General features: G+C 39.1%; 1 protein-coding gene across 2 annotated transcripts in view; it reads left to right on the top strand.

Annotated features, from left to right (window-relative positions):
* Positions 1-10,535, top strand: part of LOC113053653 (cytoplasmic protein NCK2) — a 49,755-nt gene extending 39,220 nt beyond the window's left edge. For both annotated transcript variants that reach the window (XM_026218830.1, XM_026218829.1), the window contains 3 exons: positions 628-869; positions 6,340-7,130; positions 8,947-10,535. In XM_026218830.1, coding sequence (XP_026074615.1) covers positions 644-869; positions 6,340-7,130; positions 8,947-9,141 — 1,212 coding nt within the window. In that variant the 5' untranslated portion in view covers positions 628-643 and the 3' untranslated portion in view covers positions 9,142-10,535. The remainder of the gene's footprint in view (positions 1-627; positions 870-6,339; positions 7,131-8,946) is intronic.
* The last annotated feature ends 13,804 nt before the right edge of the window (positions 10,536-24,339 follow it).

Genomic DNA, 24,339 nt, shown 5'->3' with positions numbered 1-24,339 from the left:
TTTTACCAAGGCAACCCTGCTAAAAAATGTATATTTTAACCCCGGGAAGCAATTTTTTATCGGGGAACCTTCTGGAAGCGCGATTGGGCTAGTTTTGGACTCGTTTTTGAGAAGCAACTGGGCAGGATTTGTTGTGAAGATCTGGCAACCTTGATCTGAACGCACGTTCTGGAGATATACTTCTAATCACAGGAGCGTCTTTACTGATGAGATGTGCATGAAAATCGCATTCGATTTTTAGCACAGCCCGATATTTATCTAATTCGTGACCAGTGTTTTTTTTTTTTTTTGCTCTCTCCTCTGCTCTTCATCCTTCATAACTTCTCCCCGGAGCTTATGCTATGCCTATGTCCTACATCATATCCTGGAACAGCGTTCTTTTGTAAATGCAAATATGACACATACGTCTCTAGCGGAAGCTAGAGATTAAGGTTTATAATGTTTTAAATATGGATATTTAAATATTTGACTTTTCAGTCTTTATCTGTACATTTTCCTTGTAATTAATTGATGCTTTAGTTGGTCAGTTTGTCTTTTATTAAACTATTTAGGTTCTTAAAGGGTTTTTTGGAGTTAGCTCTTCTACAATCTTTTATATAATGTTTTTTTCTGACTCTGTTTTGGCAGTGGGACTCGATGAAAGATGACAGAGGAGGTGATTGTTATAGCCAAGTGGGACTACACAGCTCAGCAAGAGCAGGAACTGGACATCCGGAAGAACGAGCGCTTGTGGTTGCTGGATGATTCCAAGACCTGGTGGAGGGTCCGCAACGCATCCAACCGCACCGGCTACGTCCCCTCGAATTATGTGGAGCGCAAAAACAGTCTGAAGAAAACCTCTCTAGTGAAGAACCTGAAAGACACTCTTGGTAAGACGTCTCCCAGCTCAGTGAAACATTTCACCAATCCACAGTCCTGCCAAAGTTTAACGCAAGTCGGTTCATGCAGCCATCTTGGCAACACCCTCAGGAAGTAGAACATCTACTGGGGAGAAAAATGTAATAATCTCCAGAACTTCCAGAACATGCTGTATCATCAAAATCTGATGATTGAAAGACCTTTTTTTTCATTCAATTTTAATTTGACGACAGGCATTTTCGTGGCCTTAGCATTTGCAAAGTAGACCAGTTAAATCTAAGGTTATAATTAAGATTGGCTGGGTCATTAGGTAAATGGTGTTGTTTTGATCTAAATGTCATAGAAAAGAGCTTGCGTAGGTCTAGACCTCATACTCCTTCAGTAGATGACGCGTCCTACTTCCCCCATACGCCTCCGGAGCTCCATGCCTTTAATGCTCAATCTGTCATCTCAAGGCACTAAGGAAGACTCCTGGGACTGTCGTTTTTTGCAGCAAGTTGTGTATAAGCCAACAACACAAAATCAACACTGGGATTTAAGAAGCAGCTGAACCAGTGGAGCTCCTTTGATTGCATGTGTTTATGATTTTTACAAATATGAGTTTATTTTTGAGATGCTTTGATCGAAAATCACCTTGAGGGGCCTTCCTTCATTCATTCCAATGACAAAATATCTAGCACAACACCAAAAGCAAGTGAAGCATCTGAACGCGCTCTTCCTAGTTTTTGATGAGTTTGACATTGCTTTGTTAGGAAAGGATCCCTGGGAATGATTTGATCTGAAAAGGTCACTGTTTAAAAATGTATCTCATGTTTATAAGACTGGTGTGGTCCTAGGGGCCGACTCTGAAAATCAGGTGCCCCCTGCTGTCCCATAGCAAATCCCCCAATATCCTCTTATCCATCCTCAGTTATCTGGAACACTATACAGTTTAGACCTCAAAATAAACATTGATACGCTTTACCTGTTTTTGGGAAATATCTAGAGATGCTTTTTATATTTTATGTGGTTTCTTGCCAAACAGTTATTTAATATATGTATCCTGTTATGTGCAGAAGCATATGTGCCACAACTGGCAAGTATTTTCCACAAGTGCAAGTTATCCGTCAGTTCTCCCATGGGCCGTCTCAAGACCTACATATGGGTGAGACACTACAGGTGTGAGGATTCATGGACTTCTAGCTCCAGTGCATCACAATTAGTTGCCCTTCTCATGAAACGTCTGCGTTCTAGGCCAGAGCCTTTGCATTTCCATGTGCTGCAGATGGAGAAAAATAACTGATGGGTATTGGTTGACAACATATCTTGGAACATAACTTGGAAAACTTCCATATTTCATTGGAATCTCATATCTAAAATTCCATCCACAATCTGACCTATGTTTATTTGTATACTCTTAAATCAGTACAAATCACCAGTAGGCCTACATGAAAGCATGCTTATCCCTATCTATGCTTTTCTTCATCCCATATGTGATTACCATGAGTTAATGAGCTCTGAATAGCATTGTTATTTTGTTAATGAGCTCTGAACAACAGGAAGCAGTGGATCGATAATGCTGTGGAGGGTAGAGACACTGAGAGGTTTAAAAGCTATTGAAGCTGTTAAATGCAATGCATTTTTCCCCAAGCAGGTCAATGAGACAACCTTTGAAACTGAAGTAGGCCATCATTCAGCTTCCGTGAAAATGGTGTTACTTTTAACTTATTTGCTTCCTTTCCATTGTGTTCTATTGTGTGTGAGTGAATGTGTGTGAATTCCAGGTAGGTTAACTGTAGAATTGTTAAAGCAGGTTAGACAAGTGTTGAAATGAAACTCCTCATTCAGATTTAATCTGTCCATTCACAGCAACGCCTTCGGCTTTGGGTTATAAAAGTAGTATTGTATTAATGTAATGAGGTTACACTTTTATTTTATTTGTGAAATAATGGTTACATCAGTTTTCCCAAATAATCTGTGGAACAAAGCAGGAGACCATTTGTGTACCAAGAATAAGGTCATGATTATGCGCCAGTGACCTTCCAAGTTAATTCTGCATTGGGAATTAATTCCCATTGAGAGGCCACAGGAGACCTCTGATTGGTGGTTGTCACGGATACCTGCACCCAAACCCTCCCGCCATCCTGTTGAGCTCAAAACCTGTCACTCTTTGAAGATCAAAGGATCGGGCTAAAGATCTGTCAGTGTACCGTCTCTCTCTTTCACACACACACACACACACACACACACTTCTTCTTGGCACCTCTGAGTTGCAGTACACACGCACAGTTGCATCTCACACAAGTTGTGCTGTGAATTGGCATTCCCTAATAAACCATTCCATCAGGAGAACAAAGATAAAGTGAAAAGAATGTGTCTCTGTGGTGTTAATACAGTAGCTGTTTATTTGGGTATCCCGACCGGACCAACATAACGAAATTAGCTTGACTGAGAAGGTTTGTCCTTTATTGATGGCAGTTACTTTTGAATGGCTGTCAGTGGAAAAAGATGCTTTTGAAAAACATGTAAAACCTATAATGGTGACGGTAGAATATCAAACCTTGACCCCTTAGGTTCAACAATAACAAACATTTCTGGCAGGACAATCTGTTTGTTCAACCAGTGGCAGATATTTGGAAACATAACTTTACTTGATAAAGTGTCTCCCATTACTGACTTCTGCTTTGTCTGCTGTGGAGTTTACAAAAGGAACGCATTACAAAAGGGTGCAAAGTGGCCCCAAACAGGCTCAAGACTAGCTTTATGAATCATAAAATGACAAATGGGACACCGTATAGTCTCATGGATTTAAAATAGTAATTGTTTGGCATTTGAGCAGCCAACTGTGTTTACGTTAAAACCACATTAAGACGTAATTTTGAAGAAATGCATTTGATCGGTTTCACATGCACATTATCTTGCACATCTTGAACATTCACAGTGCACACACACACATGTGATTTGTTAAAGAGCAAAACATTTTTCCTAACTTTTATACTGACTATTAAAGTTTAGCACTACTTCTGACATTAATCTTAAAATTGTTATATTCCTATATTTATTTTAGCTTGTTCCTCTGACTGTTACTGTTGGGGGTTCTGTCAGCTTCTAAAATATCAGCACTTCAGCATGTGGACCTTGAGGTATATGATATCAGTCTCGCTGTCTGAAAACATTCTGATTGTGCAACATTGTATTACACTAATAGAGGCAGACGCAATAAATGGCAAATGGAGCCTGACGCTTTACTGTGGGTTAAGTTCCAAGCTAATTATATAGATGGAGAGTTAATTGAATGAAGTATTTTTTGGGTATTATTGTGATAAGGAGCTTAATGGACAGCATTGTGGTAGGGGAGCACCATTATTGCAGCTTTGATGGTTAGATGACTTTACCTGTTAACAAGTCAGTTTTATATTAGACATGGGTAAACTGTAAGTGTAAAGGTTTAAGAGAAAGAGGTGATTGCTTTACGGAAATGTGAGTTAATGGAAGGTGAGATCGCCAGCTTGTAAATGAAGGAAGGAAAAGAAGAATGAGAGCTTTTGGGTAAGCAGTTGTGCGAGTCCCTTTGTGCAGTTGTGTATGAATACAGCAAGACACTGTAGAGCACTGATGCTAATACTTTGCTAACATGTATATCATCATCTAGATTCACTTAAAGCTTAATTTATGTTCATAACTTTATATCAAGATTGATTATTGGAGTCACTTACGAAGCCCAGCCCTACCTTCCAGACTGCAAAGGGTCGATATCTTAATTTGAGGAATGCTTTCAGGTTAATTCTCACCTCAGCAAGCCTTTGCTAGAGGTATTTCCAGTTTAATGTGCAATGCGGTGTGAGACTGACAATCCCTAGGGGAAGTACCTGTTAAGTGCACTTCAGTAGTCAAGGTCCCTGGAGTTGAGGACTGATGGAAAAACGTTCTCTTTTTTTGTCTTCACACGTATCTGTTAGAGCCTAACAAAGTGGCTCGCGTGCAAGAACGCATGGATGCATGTGAGAAAGCTTTGCCGTTCATATAGATTGGTCACAGTCATCAAATGTTCTCTTGTATTCCCACGGCTCTCTTAATCTGTGTGTCATTACTTGCCAGATAGACTCCTCTTTCTCCTGTCAGCTAATGCCAGATTGAGTTTCTTTTGAGCACCTTCTCGTCCTCCTCTTCCAGCCGTCAGTATGAGGCGGCTCCAGGATACGCTTTCGGGTGCCTGGCAGGCCCACTGTGCCTGAGTTGCTCATAGACAGCTGGGGTCTGGAGTCTGCAAGGAGGTACCAGGCTTCATCTCAATGTCTACACCTCACTACACTTTCTGTGTACTCTGTTCATAATGACTGCACACCAAGCGTGCATATGCACACATAAAGCTTCTGGCCACATGGGATCAGCACAGGAAGCAGAAATATTGGCAGTGGCAGATCTCCTCTGTTACCTGGGAACAAGCGAGAGGGCTTATTTTTGGCTGCCTGTCAAGACACTGAGATGCAAACCGGGGACCTACTTTGGATACTGCAGGGTACCTGTCTGTTTCACTGGCATTTAGAGAATGAATGAAATGCTGATAACTGTCAAAAATCTGCTCATTTTAAATACTCAACAAGATTATGAAATCATGATTTTTCTCTGGTTTTGAATAATTTTTCTACTTGTGGTGAAAGTATATGTCTGTGTGTTTATGAGACAGAAGTTTCTGCACTCAAACTATTGTCTGTTTCTTTGGTTATTTGTTCTTTTGTTAGATAACCAGATCAGAGTAATCCCATCTCTCTTTAAGGCTGAATTTGAAAGTCTTCCATCCTTAATCTTTCTTTCCTTTCACAGTTCCCAGTGCACCCCTAGGACTCAAGTGTTTACTTTCTTGGCCTCGAACACAGTCTGCTCTGTCAGATCGCTAGCCTCGAGTAGATCAGCTTCTATCTGCCCAGAAGTGGTGGCAATTTTCTGTAGTAGGAGTCGAGAAAATGCAATGGTTTAAGACATCTGGGAACACAAGGGAATTTAAAGCAGAAGTCTATGATCACCAGATTTGTCCTTTTTGGCATTTGGAATTAAACCAAAAAAAAGGGGTCATTCTGGTCACACTGTATGTTTGTTGCTTCATGGGTAATCAGTGAGGACATTCCAATGGAAAGGCATGCCATCTGTTTCTTCTCTCTGTATTATTTTGTGGTACCCAATCTCTACTCACATTCATTTCAGACTACAAACTCACAACTCTGTGAAAACCAATGTGTTGTGCTATGGCACTATGGATTCAGTACTGAAAATGTATTCATAATGTATTTTCAAGAAAAGCATGATTTATGACATTTATGAACAATTTCATAAATGTCAATGTCACAATGTCAGCTATAAGCATTGGTAAAAGCTCTTGCTTGGAAATGTCAGACTAATTGATTTAATGATTCATTGGTGTAATGATCTGTCACGACTCTGTTTTGACAGCTTTCTTCCAGATTTCTACTTCCTTAATGTTTTGCGTCTCTCTATTCCTCTTAGGCCTGGGAAAAATGAAAAGGAAGACTAGCGCTCGTGATCCATCTCCCACACCCAGCACAGAGGCAGAGTACCCGTCCAATGGCAGCGCAGGAGGAGGTGGAGTGGGCGGAGCCGAGCGGATCTATGACCTGAACATTCCCGCACTGGTGAAGTTTTCTTACGCAGCGGAGCGTGAAGATGAACTCAACCTCATTAAAGGGGAGAGGGTGGTCGTGATGGAGAAGTGCAGCGACGGCTGGTGGAGGGGTAGCCATGCCGGCCGCGTCGGTTGGTTCCCATCCAATTATGTCCAAGAGGAGGTGGGATACGCAGACCATGATGGGGTCTTTGGGGACTCTTTGGGGGGCTTCCGGTCCTTAAGGGTGGGGCAAGGGGCGGCGATGGCCAATGGCCGGCCGGGAGGCTCCGGGAGCTCCGTTCTGCATGTGGTCCAGACTCTGTACCCCTTCAGCTCTGTCACAGAGGAGGAACTGAACTTTGAGAAGGGGGAGACGATGGAAGTTTTGGAGAAGCCAGAGAATGACCCAGAGTGGTGGAGGTGTAAAAACAGTCGAGGCGTGGTAGGTCTTGTGCCCAAGAACTATGTTGTAGTGCTCGGTGATGGGCCAGTTGCAAAGGGCTTGGGGTCGAGCCATGGCTCTCCTCACATCAGTCACACAGTTCCCTCACGTACAGGCAAATTTGCTGGGAAGGATTGGTACTACGGTAACGTGACACGGCACCAAGCTGAGTGTGCTCTTACTGAAAGAGGAGTGGTAGGGGACTTTCTGATACGGGACAGTGAATCATCGGTAAGTTGAACCGACTTCCCTCACATTATAAATGCATCATTCATTCACATCTGCATGCCAAGCTTCTTGATTGAGTTATGTAATGCACCGTATCGTAAACCAGACTTGGACGAAACTGCACTAGCCAACTGAACTGCACGGTGTGAACCAATTATTTGTGCAACACACTGAATAGTGGATGGGTTTACTTGCACAGCCTACTGAGTCTACCGTGTGACAGAGACCAATTTGGACAGTGTTGAATAAACCATGAAGCTTGCTAAACTTATTTGAATTGCAATGAGAATGTGACTTCCCATAGTCCTGTTTAGAGGTGGGCAGTATAACCAAAACCTTACTTGCGTAACATTTTATCACTAGGCCTGTCGCGATAGTCGATAAAAAAAATTGGCTCGATAAGTTGTTAGGCCGCAATCATTTAAACTGAGCAGCGTTCTTCAGAAAAATCTTTAAGCTCCTGCAGATTCTTCAGTTTTCCAGTATCTTTGCCTATTTGAACCCTTTCCAGCAGTGACTTTATGATTTTGAGATGCACCTTATCACACTGAGGACATTTGAGGGACTCAAACACAACTATTAAAAAAGATTCAAACATTCACTGATGCTCCACTGATTCAAACATTCACTGAAATTATATTTCAACAAAATAAGACAAATTTAGCCATCTTCATTGTGTTCAAAAGTTTTCACCCCCCAGCTCTTAATGCATCTTGTTTCCTTCTGGAGCATCAGTGAATGTTTGAATCTTTTTAAATAGTTGTGTTTGAGTCCCTCAAATGTCCTCGGTGTGATAAGATGTATCTCAAAATCATAAAGTCACTGCTGGAAAGGGTTCAAATATGCAAAGATGCTGGAAAACTGAAGAATCTGCAGGAGCTTAAAGATGTTTCTGAAGAACGCTGCTCAGTTTAACTGCTCAGAACAAACAAGGGACTCATGCACAACCATCACAAAACAGAAAGACAGTCGAGGATCATCAGGTAACAGAACACAGTATTAAGAACCAAGGGTTCCCAAACTTTTGAGTGGGTTATTTTAATAATTTCAGCAACTTTTTGTCTTGTGGACTAAATTTTAATATCTTTTATGTACATTATCTTACTCAGGACAGTACTAAATAATATATAACATGCATTTAGTATGATCTCTCTTATTTTTTGAAAATTACTCATATTTTCACAGATTCTGCAAGGGGTGCCCAAACTTTTGAGCCCCACTGTATGTTCCAAGTTGGTACATATTGCTTGGTAACCATAAATCTACGCAAGATGTGTGTGGCACATAGCAATATGAAAAATTAAATAATTTCAATTATAATTAACCAAGGCAGGTAGAGTAAACTGTGCCTTTCTACAACAATATTTGGCATGTTTTTCTGAATAATGTGGTATTTTTGAGATCATGCAGTGGTATATGGTAAAGCAGAAACTCCACCGGTTGACATTTCTGCTTGTAGTCTTTGTCACGTGTTCTTCCAAATGTGTTTTTGTTGTTGTTCATTTGTAATATGGCTATAAGGCCCCTATGAAGGATCATAGCAAGAAATCAATCTTACAAGGATCGAGAATCAAGATCTTAGAAGGATAAAACCTTGAAATCGCAAAGAACAATGACATATTTTTTCTTTAATTTAATAAGGAAATCTTGGATCAAATTTTACTGCCCAAAAAAAGACGATGTCCTCTCAGTTGCTGGGTGACTTGGTGTCAGGGCTTATTTTATTCAAATCAATGCTGCCATCTGGTGTTCAGATATGAAAAAGGAGTAGCAACAATGTCCCATCAATTTATCTCTCCATGTTTGTCTTTTTTTTCAGCCCAGTGATTTCTCCATTTCTCTGAAGGCTGTTGGGAAGAACAAACACTTCAAGGTGCAGCTGCAGGACGGCGTGTACTGCATCGGTCAGCGGCGTTTTAGCAGTATGGATGAGCTTGTAGAGCACTACAAGAAAGCGCCCATCTTCACCAGTGAGCAAGGAGACAAACTCTATCTTGTCAAGCCCCTTGCCTGAATTCGTCACTTTTTCATCAGACATTACATCTCCCTCTGAGCACCTCACTTCCCTTCTTTTCCTGCACACTACTCTGGCTTTACTACATTCTTGAATGAGGGGAAAAGCTCCTTTCAGAAGCAACTTCAAGGACTGTTTGACATTTCAGAGCCCAATATCGCCTCCACTCCTGTAGGGAGCAATAGAGATGACCGTCCCTGATATAAGTTCCCGCTTTTTTTTTTTTTTTTTTTTTTTTTTTTAATTTTTTTAAAGTTTTGGATGTTTTGGTAAAGGAAATACAGAATGGCATTTCAGGGAGCAACATCTGTAGAACTCTCTCCCAGCCTTTGGGCAGCTGTTCTTTTGCTCTTCCTGTTGCTGGTTGATCCACAACCTCAACCCACGTTATATTGGTTTACATTTCTCTGCCCAAAAGAGCATTACAGTATGTAATTAAGCAGAGGAGTATAGATTCATATGCATGTCTTAACCTTGATCCTTCAGAGCAAGGAGTGTGATTTGGTTCCCAACAGATGATTTGTCTTCATTCGTAGAGTTCATCTGGTGGCCGTGTAACTTCTTTATGTTCACACTGCAGCTGCCTATCGCGTTACACTGACTGAATCTGAATCCAAACTAACTGCTGAGATGACAGTCAGGTTTCACCCTGAAGTAAAGCAGTGCTGTCCCATCCTCTGAGCTGTTAAAAACACAGTTTTTCCATCTGCAGTCCCATCATACATGAAGGCAGAGTTTGGACTTCTCTCCTCCTGCTGTGGAAACATGCATAGCTTTCCAGGAAATTCGCCTGAATCCAAATCACTACAGGGTTTCTTCAGAATCAGGGTACTTCATTAAGGGATATAAATGCTGCCGTTATGACGGGTTAAAAGAGGTGGGTGTAAAGAAAGAGATTGTCGCCTCTAAGAAAGTGGTTTCTGTAGAACAGGAGAGAGTTTGAATGTGTGTCCTTTCAACCAAATGTGCCACCCACTTCCAGTTGTGCTACTATTGATGTCTTACTGCACCTCACCAACAGGCTTCTCTGCTCTCAGTAACACACAAGTGATTGTGAACACTAATTCAAGAGTAATTAACAAGAATATGATTTTATTTCTTTACTTTTGTCAATTACTCGAAGTCTGTTGACCAATAAGTGTGTTGGTCAAAGAGATTTTATTTTGTTGTTTTGGGTTTTTTAAAAATCTTTTTTTCAATTTGTCTGAATGTTATTGAGCAATGTTATTTAATTCTTCTTTCCACTGTATGTACATATACATATATATTACAAAAAGATATGGTGCATATATGAATCGTTTAGATCCTGCATTATGGTACTGTTTTGAGGACAGTGTGGTGAGAATTGAAATACTTTTGTTCAATAAAAGTTTTGCTACATAACTTAAAAGGAACTTCTGTGCTGTTTCCTGTGCTTTCTTTTCTCATTGTCCATCTAAAGAGCAGATTGCTGTTGTGACCTGAATAAATGTATCAGTTAATCACAATAACCTGCTGATTTATATTTTGAAACGAGTCATATTTTTTTTACAAAATATACTTGCCATGTGTGCAGTTTACCAGTGGATGTCACTATCAGACAGCTTTAAAGTTAAACACAAATAACCTTTCCAAACCTTTTAGCCAGTTGACCGCATTTATCCATAGACAGTACTGTCAGCGACGGATAGACATGACAAACGCCATATTTTTATGTTACAGCATCCATTATCTTATTATTTAACTGTAATAAACAAATACAATGTTACATTACCGGGTATTTATTCACAGTTGATTACACTTTTTGTGTCAGAAATATTAAGACGTTTGAATTATTATCGTAATAATGGCTGCTGTTTATCTCCGCTGTAACCATAGACAGTAAAAGAAATGGACACAGCGACCCCATTGGAACTCAATTGAGACAAATGAAGCCCAGTTTTAGCGTTTTTTAGCACTTCCGTTTCTGACGCGCAGACTCAAACGAAGCTTGACGACGTCAGCAACCTGTCTTGCAGATGTAAATATTCTAGTAGCTGTGCGTGCAAACTGCCATCGTTAATCTTGCAGAGACGGCGAGCTTGAGCGGGGAGTTCTTTGTCGTGAGTGAGCAAGAGTAAGTATTCTGATTAATTATTTTGTATAGTGTTTTAAAATATAACGCCAGTACGCCATATTAAGTTAATTGCCTGCGAGCTTCTCCTCCTGTCTGTACGGTAATGCGACAGAGCGCCGAGTGGTTATGACACAATCGTTAGCCTATTTTTTACAAAAACTGTTTATACGGGGCCATAATGTAACATAGAAGGTAATGGAGCCCTTTATACATTGTCGTGTATCTTTAGAAATAAATAATGGACAAACAGAGTCTTTAAACGCCTCAGATGTAAAGTTATTCGCTGTCAAAGTGACGCCAAAATGAATGGGAGTCAATGGGAATGCTAACGCAAGTGAAGTTCTGCTAAAAGATGGCAGCCCCCACCCGACTTCAACTTCCGGTCGAGTTCCTTGCCCCTTGGCTGTAACGTTACCTCATTGTGATGGTGGACTGTGTTTGACCTTTGAACTGCTCGCAGTATGCCGTCTTTGATGTGGTCTTTAAAGATGCAAATGCAGAAAATATATCTTCTCTTTACGATTACCATCTATAATCAAGGTTTTATTTATTTATTTATTTTATTTTTTTGCGAGTGGACGTCTCTTCAGAATCATCAACGGTCATTTGGCGTCATTTGGAGTTATAGACGTCAGACGTCACGTTTGCAAATGCGAGATAAACCACCAATCCTAATTTTATTTCTTCTTTTATTGAAAATTATACACACACACACACACACACACACAATTTTCAGTACATACAAACTCCATTAAAAGAGATTTAAATAAAGTTGTTAGTTACACGTAATCTATGGCCAGTTCATTCCATCTTTTGTATAGGCCTATTCATCAATTTAAAATTCAATTTGCTATCTACTATAAAATCTAAATTATTTTCTGTTTAATCATGTGCTTCTTTACAACAACAATCCAAACGTGTCAATCTTAAAATGATCGGATTAATACCTGTATTGATGATCAGCATCTAATCACAACATTTATGAGATATTTATTATGCTATAGTCATTTAACTACATTCTGTAATTTTGGAAAACAAGATGATGGCATTTAGCTAAGCTATCATGAATAAATAAGACCTTGGAAGTGGAATAATATTGTTGGAATCACTTTCACAACAATCTTTCCCAGCTAATGGACAGTAAAAACACTGTCAGCCAATTCACATCCTACCTTTTTTTTTTTTATGGCTGTCATTTTTTGGTGTGAACAGGCCTTAATATAAGACACCAGTGGCATGCACAGACCTGAGGAGGGGCAGGGGAGAAATTGGGATAAGTGTCCCCCTCGGTAGAAATCGTGGTCCGGGGCAATCAAACTAAAAGGGGATCTTTAGCATGAGCGATTAAAGGGGCAGGGGTTCGAGAACAAATTGTGCTACTAATTACCACTTCGCCTGGTTGCCACTTTCTTTTGTATGCCATGTATTTGGCATAACACCTACAGGACAAAATACCTCCTGTACAGTACAAAACAATTTTTGGGCAATAAAACAGGAACTTTTGTTCTATTCTGTTGTTTTGAGTTTGGATCAACCTTGGGTTCTTTTCAAGGTTGGATCACCATATATATAAATAAAAAACTATCCACAATCCTCATTCACAATGCGCTGTTTGTAGAGATGTGTGATCGGCGGTGTGTTCTCTCAGACAGAACGATCATTGTGCTGATGCAAGGCAATGAGGATGTGAAGTTCAGTCTCTGTCTGTCTGTCTGTCTGCAGACGGCATCTGGTTTTCACTCCCACTCCTGAAATCTGTCATGTCAATACAATCTCGTATAAACATGAATGACACTGTGACATGTAAATGCACCACTGGGCTGCTTTTCTTCTACTTCATTGTCTACCTGGCTGTTTCTTCTGACGGTGCAATCGCGAACAGTCCCTCACCACTGAACGAACACAGACATGTTGAGTCTGGCGTAGAAGAAAATGTGATTGCATCTTTTCTGGCAAAAAGCAAAGCACTCTTCATGTTATTTTGCTGGTCAATAGCAGAGCACGTATTTAAGAAGGACAGACAGAAGCTCAGTCTTCAGAGTTTAGAGACTCACTCTTGCAGACTTTTCCCTGCTTCCAACTTCCAGGTAAGTTTCCTCTCATGGATCTGACAGCAACATTCCTAAAACTCCTAGAATTATAAGTCAGCAAGATTGATTAAGAAATGACGGTAAATATAGTTAACCATTTCTATTTGAAACAAATTGTGTCTTCATTAAATGTGAATATGTTTTCTAGCGGTCACATTCAGATTAGGAAGCAGCTGGTTTTTCTTGGTTTCTGTTGAAGGTCCCTTAGGTGTGATTAGCTTATAACTCAAAACCTCAAAATGATTCAGTCATCCATTAAACTAGCCTCAACAGTCCAGTCTTTGCGTATATGCCCATTCTACAGCTGAAAAGTTCAATGAAGCTCCCTGTTGAATCTCTTAAACTAGATGATTAAATCCATTTTGCTTTCTACTTTCAGAAAAGGACCAAATAGCCTTCACTTGTCAAAAGAACAATAGACTAGAGACCTTAGAAAAAGTAGTATTGAAAAAGTACACTTAGGTTATCTTTGCAGAGCCAATGTAGCTAATATGAGCTCATTCATTGTGTTATTATCATAATTGAATACAGTTTTGCAATAATTCTCTCCCATGATCTGTTCAGCACACACACAGTGCCGTGATGTCTCATATTCGTGTGTCACCTTCCTGCTGATTTGTTTCTGTGAAGCAGGTAAGATCTCACTTCTCCCATCTGCTGATGTGATTAACTGTCCTTAAGTATTTATTTGATTGCTGCTTTAGTGTGTGTGCTGGTCTGTTTCAGCTTAAGCTAGATCCATTAACTCCTTCAGACTAAACATTTGGCAAACAAGTCTGGATCAGTATAGGCACTAATTACACAGGCGTTTTGCCAATGAAGACTTTAAAACTAACTGTGGAACTGATTGAATGTTATGTAAGAGTGCAATAGCAGTCATAACAGCACATACAGTACTTAACTTCGCTGAAATGCTTTCTTCTCTGTCCCATTGTACAGTAGTTGAGAAAGAGGGCAATATCTTCCCTCAGATGAATGATATTCCTGTGCAGTGACTTCATTTGCTTGCCTGGGGTCTTAAATATTTGAGATTCTTTCACAGATGAGAAATGTCTCTTCTCGGCTAATAAAAGAAAAAAATTAAATATTTAAGGTTTTGTTCAATTTTCTTCTGTTACTGGACATTTTGGCCCCGTGGACTTGAAGTAAATAATAAATAAAAATTAATAAATCATTAGCGTTATTTGGGTAAAATTGAAATTAATAATGAAATGATTTATTTAACTCGGTTTAAATTAGCATGTTTAACAATGTACAAAGATGAACTTTCTTAGTGTAGACTGAATGTCTGAGACTTACTTATTACGTTTTGAAAAGTAATATGATAAACATAAAAGTGTCTGTCGTTTAAATGATATTCCTCTGGTTTATCATTTTAAAGTTGAAATACACTTTGCCAAGATTTTTGACCCAATTTACAGTTTTTACAAGTTAATGCAAGTTGTTGAAAGTCAGAGGGAATCTGCAGATTTGAGAAAATAGTGTATGGAGATAGTTTCAGACAGCACAGTCATCAGAGATCAAATATGTTTGATATTTTGTGTTTAGAACAGTCGTTTAGTGTACGATGCCCAGTTTCTTTCTTGTAACCTTTTACAAAGTCTGCAAGTGTATAACAAATAACTGGGGTTGGATGTTCTGTATTGTCAATCTGCAGGTTAAACACTGACATGTTTTTATTATAAATCTGTCCTGGGTTTACCTCCCTCATCTCTTTATACTTACATTTGTAAAAAACACTCTTGTGAAATATATTTTTAATCTTAATGTGCTTCCATTTCTGGTAAAATAAAGGTTATAAATGAATAAATAATATCAGCCCAGTGTTTTTAAATTTGCTCCGATTTGAAAAGTCGTGAAATATATTCCAGCTTTTATATAATCATTTTTACAGATTTTTCTCTCGCTCATTCTTTAATTCTCGCACACTAACTGTCTTCACAAATGATCCATGTGATTCAAAGATGTTTATTGTTAGTGCAACATTAAGCACATTTTGTAAATCAATGAGTTCAGAGTATAGCAAAAAAATACACTTTGTAGTTCAGGAGCTCAAGCGGTTTCGTAATCAAATTACTAATGTACTATGAGGATTTAACAATAGAAGCACACAACAAGCTTCTCTTCTTGTAAATGAGTCTGGTCGATGTCACACTGACATTTTCTACTTATTTTTTATATTGTACAGCTTTCAGATATCTGAAACCAACTGGAATACGTTTACATGTCCACCAAAATATAATCTTAAGTATGTCTCAAGGAAGCACTGAAAGATAAAACGAGCCTGAGTCTGAGCTGAGCTGTGGAGGAGTTAAATGACATTAGTGTTTCATGGTCTGTTTTACTGCTGACTGATTTACTTGTCAGGTTTCTTCTCGTCTTTTCTGGCTTCCTATACTGTATACAGCTGCATGTTTGTAGGTTTATTTCACGTTCTCGTCAGGCTCTGTTATCTGTGCTGTACATCCAGCTCGGAGGGGTTTCAGAGAGTCAGCTTTCAATCATTTTCTCACCATTTAATCATCAACTGTGAAATGTCATCACTATGACACTATTTCCACATTTTAGCAGGTTTGCCTTTACTCTGGTGTTTTGACATGTAACATGAATTTTACATCAACATATCAACTTTTAGCACAATGTTTCCTCCAAAAAATTCATGTTTGTGCCTTTCCCCCCCAAAAATTCAAAATTTAAGTTTAGGCATGAAGTAACATCATGTTTTGCTTCAGTTGCTCAGAAAAAGGGTTTCATTACTATTTAATGAAAGTACAATACCTCATTCTTATTATTATTTTTTTTATATATTTCACAGAAAATGTGGAAAATTCAAAACCATTTCTGCTCGCTTAATACTTTTCCTCTTTCCATCTCACTCAAAAATGTGCTCTGTCATTCTGTATAACGCAGTGGTGTGGTTTCCAAACAGACACAGACACGTTTTGGTATTGGTGAATCTTAAGTCTATTCATCATCTGCTTCACGTTCACTTGGCCCTGGCAGTATTTTCACAAGGTTGTGTTTACACTGGTCATGTTTGGTTCAATTAAAACGAACCCTGGCGCCATAGATCTGTTAGTGTGCTTCGTTTGAGAAAGGGTGCTTTCAACCGAACCTCTCCAGAGTTAGTTTTCAATCGAGCTGAGACCACCTCATTCAGGCGATCACAGACCGATTGTTTTGGCGCAGATCTGAGTGTGATTGCTGTGTTCTACCTAATGATACCGAACCTAAAGGCATAGTGAAACATTCATAACATTATTGGTTGGGGTGAATGACTTATACTCATGAATGGGTACTTTGGTGTCATACACTGACCGGTCTGCACAGCGGTCTGCACCTAATGTCATCTGCTGGACTGTGTGCTCATTGTTGTGTGTATTTATGATTTTATTTTCACCACCTGCGATCTCACTAAGAGCTCATTTAAGGCACTTTACCTCCTCGTTGTTCCACGTTGCCCTCATTTTGTTTTGGACACACCGCTCGTCACATAGCATCGCATCTTGTCATAACTTCCTGTTTTTGGTTAGTTTAGCAGTATTTGGTCCATGTTGTGTTCATATTTGATTCGAACTGCACCAGAGTTTGTTTGGAAGTGGAGCGAGACCCATCTTTTTAGCTTTTAATTGACTATTTTACATCATGCAAAGCCTAACAAGCCTAAACAAATCTCTGGTAAATACTACTGACAACATCATCATGAAATCCAAGGTTTTTACAGAAATGTCAACACTGAACTGATTTTCATCGAGCAGCAAAAACCTTATGCAAAATAAGGCCACATGCACACCAGAAAAAGGCATGATAATGGGATGTTGTCCATGCTGTGAAAAGTGCAGGAAATTCACTTCACACAATTTGTGAAATTAAAATGATCCCTTTTTCTTCTTTTGAGGAGAGTGGTGCTCTCTCTGTCCACACTGAAACAACTGCCCATCCGAAATTTGTGTTTCCTTTTATTGGAGTAATGCGTTTGTGGAAGTCACTAAGCCCTGCATGGACAAGGAGATTTAACATTCACAAGCAAACTTCAGATCTTTCCACGTTGAAAAAGCAGTTTGATGTCAATCTATATCCCTTGCTTCATTATGGAGAATTAGAGCGACAGCTCTGCTCATCTATTTTCAAAAGAAAAGTACAATGCAGTTGGTCGATATAACATTTCTAACATTCATTTTCAAAAGTATAACAATCCTGGAATATTATACACACCACCACACTATTTAATATGAAACACAATCACTGCAAAGTGCAAATAAACTCTCCAACCACACTGAATGTCTGGCCTCAAAACACAGAGGATCACAAAACACAGAGTGCTAGAAGGAAGTAATTTGAAAGCATTATGCAATATCTATGGAAAAAAAGGACAATAATTAAATGGAATCATAGACAACACTGGTGCTGGTGCTACAACTTAAATGGTTCAAAATAACTTCCAAAAATCTGTCCACTGTACTGGATGCAATGCATGAAGGGGTTAAATAAAAAAAGCAGTCTGGGACATGAATCATGACATCCCTCTGCTGTTGCTCCAGCTCATGTAAGATGATGTAATCCTGTAGCTAGAAAAAGGCTCTAATAAACCAGGCTTAGGTCTCCTGGATTACCTGAGACGCAGCTAACAACCGAGAAATCGTGCTGCAAATTAGTGTGTGCTCACAATTCTCCTACTGCACCTCACCCTCTGGGCTGGAAACGTAGCCTCCTGACCAGTAATGAGCATTGTCTGTTTCCAGGCTATGTGTCCCATGAGATCGGCTTGATGAGGAAGATCAAACTTCACCTCCACTGTCTGAAACAGAGCTCCAACAACTCCAGAGGCCGTCCAGTCCAAACACAACACATTCATCTGCTGTAGACACATCACAGTCTGCAGGAGCCAGTACAAAAATCAGCTCACTTCACAAAACCGGTTACTGTTTAAAACACCCACCGATGTCACAGAAAACATCTGGGTCATGTTTGCATGTTCTTCTGTCACTGGACACAATTCTAATTTTGAGATCAGGATTAGGCCTAAAATATTATTATAATTAATGATGGTTTGGAAAATTTTCTGAGAACTTAACAAACTGTTCTAACCTAACTCAGAGGAAGTACTTTATTTTATGGGGATTAAGGCGAAAAAAAAGACCTCTTCACCTTGCAAATGGTTTCCATTTGTTACTAAGAAACAAATATTGGGTTTCATGCAGAAAATATGTTTCAGGGCAGTGCCATTGGAGGACATTTTACAATAAAATATATCTTAAAGTCTTTCTGCTTCAAAATTGTATGTTTAATTTAGTGTGTACCTCCCAGTTCTTTGTAAGTATTTGCACATTTTTTCCAAGTACAGTGAATCACACATCAGGGTCTTGGCAACACTAGAATAAATCAAGATTAGGAGATTTAAAGAACTGTAGGATTATGTTTCGCCATGAAAAGCTGCAACTCCGTTTAATGTGGAAAAATACTAATGCTGCACATGTGTAAGGAGTTAAATATACAAGGAGACTGGGTCTTTCTGTTAGTCGACTTGGTTTACAGTAAACTTGTCATTGAGAGCCGTTTGTGGGCTTCCCTCCTGCTCTCTCCTCTCTGTAAGTTTGCTTGCAGATCAATGCCGTTGACAAAGAAGAAGACAAGAAACCATGCTTTCTGAAAAGTTTTACCTTCGCCTGCTCACTTTTGTGATTCTATTGATTGGGAAGTCATGACCTAGTGGTTAGAGAGTTTGACTCCTGACACTAAGGTTGTGGGTTTGAGTCTTGAGCCAGCAATACCATGACTTAGGTGCCTTTGATCAAGGCATTGAACCCCAATGCATTGAACCGCATAAATGGCTTCCCACTGCTCTGGGTGTGTGTGTGTTCACCGCTGTGTGTGTGCACTTTGGATGGGATAAATGCAGAGCATGAATTCTGAGTAATGGTCACCATACTTGGCTGAATGTCATGTCACTTTACTGGCACTCTCTTTTTCCCCCTTCTCATTCTTTCTTGCACTTTACAGCTAAATACAGATAAATATTAATTTATGTCCTCTATGGGTTTGTGTAAATGTGTAGCGCTGAGAGTTTAATAAAAAAAAAAAAAAACGAATAATGCAGGTGATACAATAGAAAAAACCACGTTGAATCAAAATTAATCAGTGGTTTGCATGTCACCTGCCTGACACTAATATAATGCAATAAACAGTAACCAAAGAACAATTTAAGAAACTGACGTCAATTTAATATCAGTTGCTGGAATACTTCTATTTCCATAAAGATATGAGTGTTTTTGTGTTCTTTATATAAAACTGTCTCTGTATGTTTCACTGTTTTATCACATGCATGTTTTATGATGTTTGTGAAAACTGCTGTCAGTAAATGCAAGGCTTTGTTTCTCCAGCCTGCATTCTGAGCGGCTGATGTTCTGTGTTGTGTACACATCAATAAGGGACGCTGTTCCTCTGTTCCTTTTCTTGGTTCCCTTAATTCTTTACAATTTCTGCAGTCCCCTTAATATAAAATGAACAAAACACAAGGAATACCGAACAGATAACCAGTCATTATTGTAAAATAAACCTTAAAAAGCGATCAGTTGGACTCCCAATGTGAAACCCCATTTTTTACCCAATAAATAAACATATAATGGTCAGGAAAAATTGATTTGTGAGTAAATGATATACAATTCCTCCATGATTTCTCAATGATTTTTAACGGTAACTCTTTTTTTCTAAACTTTTAAAATATGTGAGCTCTGAATTTTTTAATTTTATTCTTTTGTTAAAGGATAAGCATCATTTCGTATTATTTCAACATATCTTTAAAGTACTATTATGTAACAGTGGAATATGCAAAAAAAAAACTATTCACGAGTCACGACGCTATACAGAAACTTTTTAAGCTAATGCCTCTCCCACGAAGCACCATATAATCAAAACGCATCCTATGAACTCAAAATAATTAAATATTAGTGTTTGTCTGTCTGTATGCATATCTTGCAATAAACTATATTGTTTCTATAGACACAATCAACAAAATGTAAATAGTTTTGTGCTTCATGGGATTGTAGTTCTTTCCTTCACTAAATCCGTTTAACAGTCTTGTACCTTTCAAATACTTTTTTTGCTTCAAGTTTGTAATGTTGTGATTCATCTCAGCTGGTCCGTTTGGTTCATGACATCTCTGCATCTCTGTGGGGAAAATGAGTGGAAAAATACTTGCAGAAACATCACCACTGAAACAGCTGGGGCACTAATGCACGCCATGGAGTTAAATCATATCTACAGGATTGCCTTGGTACATATACAGCCAATGTAAGCGGCCAAAGTTGGTGTTGTTTTTTTGTTTTACGTAAATACACATTTTGTGAATTCAGTTTTGACCTCTCAATGTATTTTTGTGTCTTTAAGGGATTGATGGCATTTTCAGATTACAGTATTTCACAATTGCTAAAACACATCTCTTGAAACCTTCACCCATATTCTCAAAACTTTAAACACAAAACCCAGTCTTTAAACTACATTCACAAAACCCCTGACTTTTTTTTTTTTAAATTGCATATAGAAAATAATTTTGCCATAAATAAACGTAAATAACTCACAACTCAGTACAGCAAATATATTGCATACTGTACTGCAAGTAATACAGTATAGAATTACTGTATTTTCAGCATAAAAATAAAGTAAGCTCAAAGAACAAAGACAACTCAAAATGCAAAGTGTATTACACAAAACATTGTGCAAATGCAAAATCAAAGACAATGAGAGACTCATTCTGCCTCAGCATCCCGATGGTGGAGAGCCACGGGAAACGGTAGAAAGGCTGACACTGTTGATAGCGTCAAAGTTTACATTGTCTTCTACAAGTCTTTGCTGTATTTCACGGAGTCGGATGACATTGTTTTGATGGACCATATCAACAATGAGAGCCTCTTGCTGTTGGGAGAACGTTTGGTAGTTTACCTGTTCTCTTCTCTGAATGTCCTGATTATGGTGGACGCAGTTGTCCGTGTACTCTTCCTCCTCGTCCACCAGCTCTTACACAAACTCTTCCTCTCACATTGTTTCCATCCATCGTGGTATGAACACTCACCGTACCTGGGTCACCGTACTGGCTTATATTCTAGACAATTGATTTGGTCACATCATTAGAAACAAGTGTGAACAATTTTGAGTTGTTGTGTGTAAACGATGACACTTTTGCCACATGTATTTACCATTTTGCAACACAGTGCAAAATGTGTCTTAGTGAGTAAGAATGTGTTTAGAGTTTTGCAAAAAGAGTGAATGAGATTTGCAAACAGTGTCTTAACTACCTGAACTTTTGCCTACAAAGTGACTGATTCGACAAATGGGTTTAGGCCACGGAGCATTGGGTTCAGAGAACAGGGTTTAGTGTTTTAGCAGTTGTGAAATACTGTAAAAAACAATGTTGCTGCAAAAACAGCATTAATAGATCTACACTTACCTAAAGGATAATTAGGAACACCATACTAGTACTGTGTTTGACCCCCATTCGCCTTGATTCAACAAGGTGCTGAAAGCATTCTTTAGAAATGTTGGCCCATATTGATAGGATAGCATCTTGCAGTTAATGGAGATTTGTGGGATGCACATCCAGGGCACGAAGCCCCCGTTCCACCACATCCCAAAGATGCTCTATTGGGTTGAGATCTGGTGACTGTGGGGGTCATTTTAGTACAGTGAACTCATCGTCATGTTCAAGAAACCAATTTGAAATGATTTGAGCGTTGTGACATGTTGCATTATCCTGCTGGAAGTAGCCATCAAAGGATGGGTACATGATGGTCATAAAGGGATGGACATGGTCAAAAACAATGTTCAGTTAGGCCGTGTTATTTAAACGATGCTCAATTGGCACTAAGGGGCCTAGAGTGTGCCAAGAAAACATCTCCCACACCATTACACCCCCACCACCAGTCTGTACAGTGGTAACAAGGCATGATGGATCCATGTTCTCCTTCTGTTTACACCAAATTCTGACTCTACCATCTGAACGTCTCAACAGAAATACAGACTCATCAGACCAGGCAACATTTTTCCAGTCTTCAACGGTCCAACTTTGGTGAGCTCTTGCAAATTGTAGCCTCTTTTTGCTATTTGTAGTGGAGATGAGCAGGGGCGGAGGCAGACAATGTAAACATTCGTGGCTTAGCCCAAACCTAAGGGGGTCCAGGGGCAAACTCCCCCGGGGAGATTTTTTCCCCCCATACGTCAGCTAAATGCACTATTTTGGATGCTGTTTGAGATAGTAGAATGCCTAAAAATCTATACACTATCTGAGAAAAAAAAAATCACCCAGTAGACTAGAGCCTACAACCTATTTTGTATTTAATTGTTCTCCAGCTATAGTGAATCCAAAACACCAAAAATGTTAAGGGTGACTCATTTTCACCCATGGCAACTAAAAAGAGGCAACCATTATCTGACTATTTTTTAGTTAGCCTATAAGCCTAAATAGGAAATATTGGAATTTGGTGTAAACATCATTACTAATCTTAAGAGTTCAGTTCTGTTTAGTTTGTGCTTAGCTGACAAATTTGCTACATCAGAATCCATGCCATAATAATTTAGGCTGCTCTACTAGCAAACAGCAAATGCTGCAGTGCCAAGTAAATGTGCTCTTCAATACTCTGAATCGAATATCAGGCCAACAGAATAACATTTACTAAAATGATATGATATTTCTTTGGGAAATAGCACAGTATGATAAACAACATGACCATATATTACTGTGTTACGGAACTTTATTTGTTTGACTAACTTCTCTTAACTTCTGCTTTTCACTTCTTTCTCACTCCCCTCATCATCTCTTCTCCTCGTCCTCCAGCCTCTCCTGCTCCACATGTGTATTCGTGTCCTCGCCTCTTCACTCACTTATTTTTCCTCCTCATCACCAGACCATTATCTTTTTATTTTCTCTCCTTCATTTATGTCCTCCTCCATCCTCCTTTATTTTCTTTGCTTTCTCCCTCACTTATCCCTTTCTTCTCCACTCCTCAAATCCAGACTTCCACTTGTCATCCTCTCTATTTCTCCACTCCTCTTTACACATTTTTCTCCTCTCTCCTTCTCTTAACTTCTGCTTTTCACTTCTTTCTCACTCCCCTCATCATCTCTCCTCCTCGTCCTCCAGCTTCTCCTGCTCCACATGTGTATTCGTGTCCTTGCCTCTTCACTCAATTATTTTTCCTCCTTGCTCATTTTCAGACTTATCTCCTTTCTCCGAACTTACAGTATTGTTCAAAATAATAGCAGTACAATGTGACTAACCAGAATAATCAAGGTTTTTCGTATATTTTTTATTGCTACGTGGCAAACAAGTTACCAGTAGGTTCAGTAGATTGTCAGAAAACAAATGAGACCCAGCATTCATGATATGCATGCTCTTAAGGCTGTGCAATTGGGCAATTAGTTGAAAGGGGTGTGTTCAAAAAAATAGCAGTGTCTACCTTTGACTGAACAAACTCAAAACTATTTTGTACAAACATTTTTTTTTTCTGGGATTTAGCAATCCTGTGAATCACTAAACTAATATTTAGTTGTATGACCACAGTTTTTTAAAACTGCTTGACATCTGTGTGGCATGGAGTCAACCAACTTGTGGCACCTCTCATGATTCTTTAACAACATTCCACAATTCATTCACATTTCTTGGTTTTGCTTCAGAAACAGCATTTTTGATATCACCCCACAAGTTCTCAATTGGATTAAGGTCTGGAGATTGGGCTGGCCACTCCATAACATTAATTTTGTTGGTTTGGAACCAAGACTTTGCCCGTTTACTAGTGTGTTTTGGGTCATTGTCTTGTTGAAACAACCATTTCAAGGGCATGTCCTCTTCAGCATAGGGCAACATGACCTCTTCAAGTATTTTAACATATGCAAACTGATCCATGATCCCTGGTATGCGATAAATAGGCCCAACACCATAGTAGGAGAAACATGCCCATATCATGATGCTTGCACCTCCATGCTTCACTGTCTTCACTGTGTACTGTGGCTTGAATTCAGAGT

The sequence above is a fragment of the Carassius auratus genome, chromosome 34, assembly GCF_003368295.1.
Source record: "Carassius auratus strain Wakin chromosome 34, ASM336829v1, whole genome shotgun sequence".
Taxonomy (NCBI): Eukaryota; Metazoa; Chordata; class Actinopteri; order Cypriniformes; family Cyprinidae; genus Carassius; species Carassius auratus.
The sequence above is the reverse complement of the archived record's forward strand: the minus strand, read 5'-3'. Positions and strand labels throughout refer to the sequence as shown.